Genomic DNA, 5,071 nt, shown 5'->3' with positions numbered 1-5,071 from the left:
CCAAGGATGGAGACTCCACCACCTCCCTGGGTGGAGCACCTCTGCCAGTGCTTGGTCACCCTTACAGTGACAAAGTGTTTTCTTGATGCTCAGGGGGAACCTCCTGTGTGTCAGTTTGTGCCAGTTGCCTCTGGTCCTGTCACTGGGCACCGCTGCAAAGAACCTGGCTCCATGCATCCAGCTCAGTTGTTGGGCATAAACCAGTGGAAGTTCCAGCTGGTCAAGTCAGCTACCTGTGCTTTATACATTGGAAAGAAGGACAGTTAGAAATCGTTTTTAAACACTGGGTTTTGAAAGTTGTTTTGCTTGAATTGATCCTCTACTTTTTGCTCATGTGATAAAGTATTTTACTGTTGATATTTCTGTCAGTCTAAGGTATCACATTACATCTGAACTGGGTATTATTTAATCTGTATCACAGTACTGTGTTAATCAAAGTGGGGTTTGCTTTCTCACATCCTCTACAGCCATTAATGGTTATATGTATGGAAATCAGCCTGGTCTTGAGATGTGTAAAGGAAGTGTGGTTTCCTGGCATTTGATGGGCTTGGGGTCAGAAGTTGATGTCCATGGGATATACTTTTCAGAAAATACATTCATGACTAAAGGAACAAGAAGGGATACAGCAAATCTGTTTCCACATACATTTCTTACAGCTATTATGAAGCCGGATTCCGAAGGTAAATGTTAAAAATCCTGTTACTAGTTTAGAAACTGTTTACCTATGAACATTCTGTGCTTAGAGACAAGCTTTAAAGAGCTGATATTTTGATCCTGTGGGTGCCAAAATTGTGTACAGCTGTGTTTGAAGGGTGGCGAACAACTTGTGTTCATAGGATGTAAGGTCTTGAGCTAACACCTTGATTTTCTAACTTCTGTGTACGCTGAATTTTATTACTGCAGGTAGCCATGCTACACAAAGGATTTGGATTTTATATGAGCAATAGCCTGTGTCTCAGTCTCTAAATACTAAGTCAACATAAGTCATACAATCTCAGGATCTACTAACAGATTTTTGTCCTCAAGTCTTTGTTTCTTGTACAACCTCTAGGAGTTTTTGAAGTGTCATGCCTGACAACAGATCACTACACAGGGGGCATGAAACAGAACTACGAAGTGAAACAATGCCACTGGTGGAATGTGGATCTATCTATGTACTTGCATGAAAAGACTTACTATATTGCTGCAGTGGAAGTCGAATGGGAATATTCTCCTAACAGGACATGGGAATTTGAGCGGCATCAATACCACGAGGAAAGGTACTTTAGAACATACACAAATGAAATGAAATGAAAAAATGCAAAAAAGCAAAGGAGCAACTCACTTCTCCAGGCATTTCTAGGCACACTTTCTTTGCTTATATATATATTTTTAAACTCTTCTCAGTTTCATTATCTCACGCAAGATAAGTCCATGACCGAATCCTTTCACTGTGAAGCTTGTCACCTTGTGTTTTATTCCCAGTATTTGAATCTGGGGAAGCTGATGGGATCAAATAATTCATGCCAATTAGCAAAAGAGGCTAAACAATTAATGGGTGACTTTCTATGTGTTCCACCTGGATAACTTTATTTGAGGTTAAATTAGTAGATTGTAACTGCCTGTAGTTTTTATATTGACTTAATTGTATTTTTTTCTTGAACTTGATAAGCACATTTCCTTGCCCTGCACACCACAGTGGGCTGTCATTGTTCTAAGCACAAGTAATATGGACTATGCTGTCAGCAGACTTATTTTCTCCCCACTGTCACCAGCCCTCATTATCTCAGCAGAGAATAAGTCCCTCAAGTTTCATTTCAGCAAGATGCTCAAGCTTTAAAAGTTTAGGCTTCATTTCAGATCTACAGCAGTCACTGAGGGCTCTGTCTTTCAGAATGCAAGTTGCTAGATGCCTTCTTGCAATCTGAAGTATCTGGCAGGCTAAGCACTCAACATTATCTCAAATACGGTATAGACTTGGTCTATTTATAGTGCTTTTTAACCTTCCAGGTTGAGAGAAACCTCCTATCTTAACAAGAGTGTCGTCATATTGAAGTACCAGTGGTCTATGAGATTACTGTTTCAGTAAGCTGGATTTTTGTTGATGGTTAATTGACATGCAAAAGATGTTTTAAAATACATGAAATGTACTTCTTTTCTTCTTTTTTTTCCCCCCAGCCCTGGCAATCCATTTTTAAATAAAGAAGACAAATTCATTGGCTCAAAATACAGAAAGGTAGTTTATCGTGAGTACACTGATCAGACATTCAGAACTCCCAAAAACAGAGCAGAGGAGGAGCAGCACCTGGAAATTCAAGGTATTGTTGTCATGAAGTTCAGTTATGAAACTGGGAAAAATGCAGCAAAACAAAACAAGATACTGTTTGAATAATACTGAGTATACTTCTACCCCAGTAAAGGGTCTAAACCTACATGGAATTGCTACTTTCATTATGGGTCTTTTCTTGCAAGATTACATAGCCTGCTTTACAAGAAAAAAAACCTCCTGGTTTGCTGCTCCTGGTCACAAGTCGGTGTTTTCAAAGCGTAAACTGGGCAGCAGCATCCAAACTGACTTCAAATACACAGCAGGTGCGCAGAGCTGTGGAGAGTTAGGACTCTGCTTCGGCTGCTGCAGCTGCTCACGTTGGTGCACCGTAGTGAATGACATTATTCATGGATAGCGTTTAGTTGAATTACAAGCCAATATTTTTTATTTGAACACAACTCTCTCTCCACACCCCACACCCTACCTCTGTGCTCTGATCTTTTGTAAAACCAAGTTAATATTTCCTTTTAATCCAACAGGGCCACTGCTTATGTCAAATATTGGAGATAAAATTAGAATAGTTTTTAAGAACTTGGCATCGAGACCTTATTCTATACATGCCCATGGAGTGAAAACAGACAGTTCTGTTGTTGCTGTAACTAACCCAGGTATCAAAGCATCTGTGTTTATTTCTATTTTCAGGTAACATCAAGTCTTCTAGTAAGGATTAGCAAGCTTTCATTTTATGGTAGCAGGAAATACTTCATTTTGGGTTGGTTTTACCTCAGGTTCTTAAATTTTTGATGCTGAGTATGACAAATATTTCTACAATTAAAATGATCCTGCCAACCATGGCTATGCATCCTGACTCTCGACAATCGGTCATTTTTTGACGCAGCGTGGCTGCACCTTTCATGCAAGCAAACAGATCTGGCTGCATAGGGAGAGTATAGCTTATGCTAGCTGTTACTTCAGAAGGCCCTCTGTGATCTTCACCAAAGATACAGCTGGTTTTAAGTCTGGTAGAGTGGGCAGTGCAGCCAAACACACACGCACAAGCACATTGGCAAGAAGGGGAATAACACTAGGCTAGCCAGTGCAGCACCTGGGAGGAGGAAGCTCAAGAGAAATATTAGCTCTGTATGGAGACAACATCTGTTTCAGGGTGACCTCTGCTAAGTCAGCCCTCAGAAAACTTTTAAAATTAACATTTATTTAATTCAGGTGAAACAAAAACGTATGTCTGGAAAATCCCAGAGAGATCTGGCTCTGAGAGAGGAGATCCACCTTGTATTCCGTGGGTGTACCACTCAACCGTGGACATCATTAAGGTACGTTATTTGTATCACTCTGAAAGTTTTGTTCACAACTTCAACACAGGTACACTTACAGCAGAGGGGAGATGAGTTTGAAACTCTTCCTGCTTTCTCTGTCATTCCTCCCATACCTTTGAATTTGTCTCTCAAATAATGCAAGAGGGTCAGGGCAGAATTGACAGTCACAGTCCTTCACGTTCTTGCTCCCTGGTTCTGCTGTTGTTAGAGATCACCTCACACAGATTTCATTCTTAAAGCTAACTTTATAGCTTGCTCAATATCTAAGCAGTCATCTGTGGGAAAACTAACAACTGTGGAACATCAATCTGCCATTTTTGTACAAGCACCCATTAATATGACTAATAATTTTTAATGGAAATTAATGTATTCTTTCATTCGTGTCTCAGCAAACACAAAGAAGTGTCAAGAAGTATATTTTGAATGGAAACCAAGCTCAAAATTCTAAAGCCTAAAAAGAATTTGGAAAAAAAAAATTAACAAGAAATTAAAACGGAGTAAATGTTTATTTCTAGCAATAGATGAGAAAGAGGCAGTTACTCTTCATAGCCCAGATCCACAGGTAACATAGACCAGTGAAGAACCAACCTTCTTTGTCTGACACTGGCTACCTTTATTCCCAGATACTGACAGCTGTAAAAACAGTGAAAGGGTTCAGGTCTGGCACTAACAGTGCTTTTGCTTAGTCACATCTTACGTGGTTTTTCATTTGTAATTTCAGGACACCTACAGTGGACTAATAGGCACACTTGTTGTGTGTCGCAGCCATTATTTACCATCATTTCACACTAAAAAGAAGGTTCAGTTTTCTCTTCTTTTTATGGTTTTTGATGAAAATGAGTCGTGGTACTTGGATGAGAACATTAAAACCTATTCTGCGAACCCCAACCTTGTTGACAAAGAGGATGAAGAATTCCTTGAAAGTAATAAAATGCATGGTACGTTTCCCAATTTAGTTAATGTAACTCTGGAAACTATAAAATTTTGTACTTGAAAGTACTGCATATAAATTTGACTTTTTGATCCCCTCTGAATTTCCGATTCCAGGACAGAGGGCCTGAAAAATTTAACTCAAACTGTACTATTAATGCCACTGAATGACCTTTTTTTTTTTTTTAACCCTATGAAAAGATGATCCCACATTGAAATTTTGAGGAAAGAAAAGTGGAATTTGAAATTTTTATGTCAGTGAACAACTGTTCTGGATAAGTTAGAAAGGCAACGTGTATCCCAAAAGCAAGTCCTGGTGTAAGTTACACTTTACAAAGAGCTGCAGGAAGTGCAGCCTTTAAGAAGGGGTACAACTTACTTCTCAGTTAAACACGGAGTAAAATCAGACCCATTCATAACACTCTGTCCAGTTGTTTTTGTTTTATATACCATTCAAAGCTGCTACTTTTGCCAGGCATTGGCTTTCAAATATTGTGTTCTGTGAAGGTTCAGAGAGGAACAATACACAAAATCTTATTTGTTCTGTCTTGCTCTTTCC

General features: G+C 39.2%; 1 protein-coding gene across 1 annotated transcript in view; it reads left to right on the top strand.

Annotated features, from left to right (window-relative positions):
- Positions 1-467: 467 nt before the first annotated feature.
- The window catches only part of LOC104489181 (ceruloplasmin-like), a gene marked incomplete at its 5' end in the record, with an annotated part of 6,494 nt that continues 1,890 nt past the window's right edge, over positions 468-5,071 (top strand). The window contains 6 exons of the mRNA XM_010131310.1: positions 468-680; positions 1,052-1,259; positions 2,158-2,297; positions 2,788-2,916; positions 3,473-3,579; positions 4,304-4,520. Of these exons, the coding sequence (XP_010129612.1) occupies positions 468-680; positions 1,052-1,259; positions 2,158-2,297; positions 2,788-2,916; positions 3,473-3,579; positions 4,304-4,520 (1,014 nt within the window). The remainder of the gene's footprint in view (positions 681-1,051; positions 1,260-2,157; positions 2,298-2,787; positions 2,917-3,472; positions 3,580-4,303; positions 4,521-5,071) is intronic.

Source organism: Buceros rhinoceros, unplaced genomic scaffold, assembly GCF_000710305.1.
Source record: "Buceros rhinoceros silvestris isolate BGI_N320 unplaced genomic scaffold, ASM71030v1 scaffold38202, whole genome shotgun sequence".
NCBI lineage: Eukaryota > Metazoa > Chordata > Aves > Bucerotiformes > Bucerotidae > Buceros > Buceros rhinoceros.
Note: the sequence above shows the minus strand (reverse complement) of the source record. Positions and strands in the feature narration are given on the sequence as shown.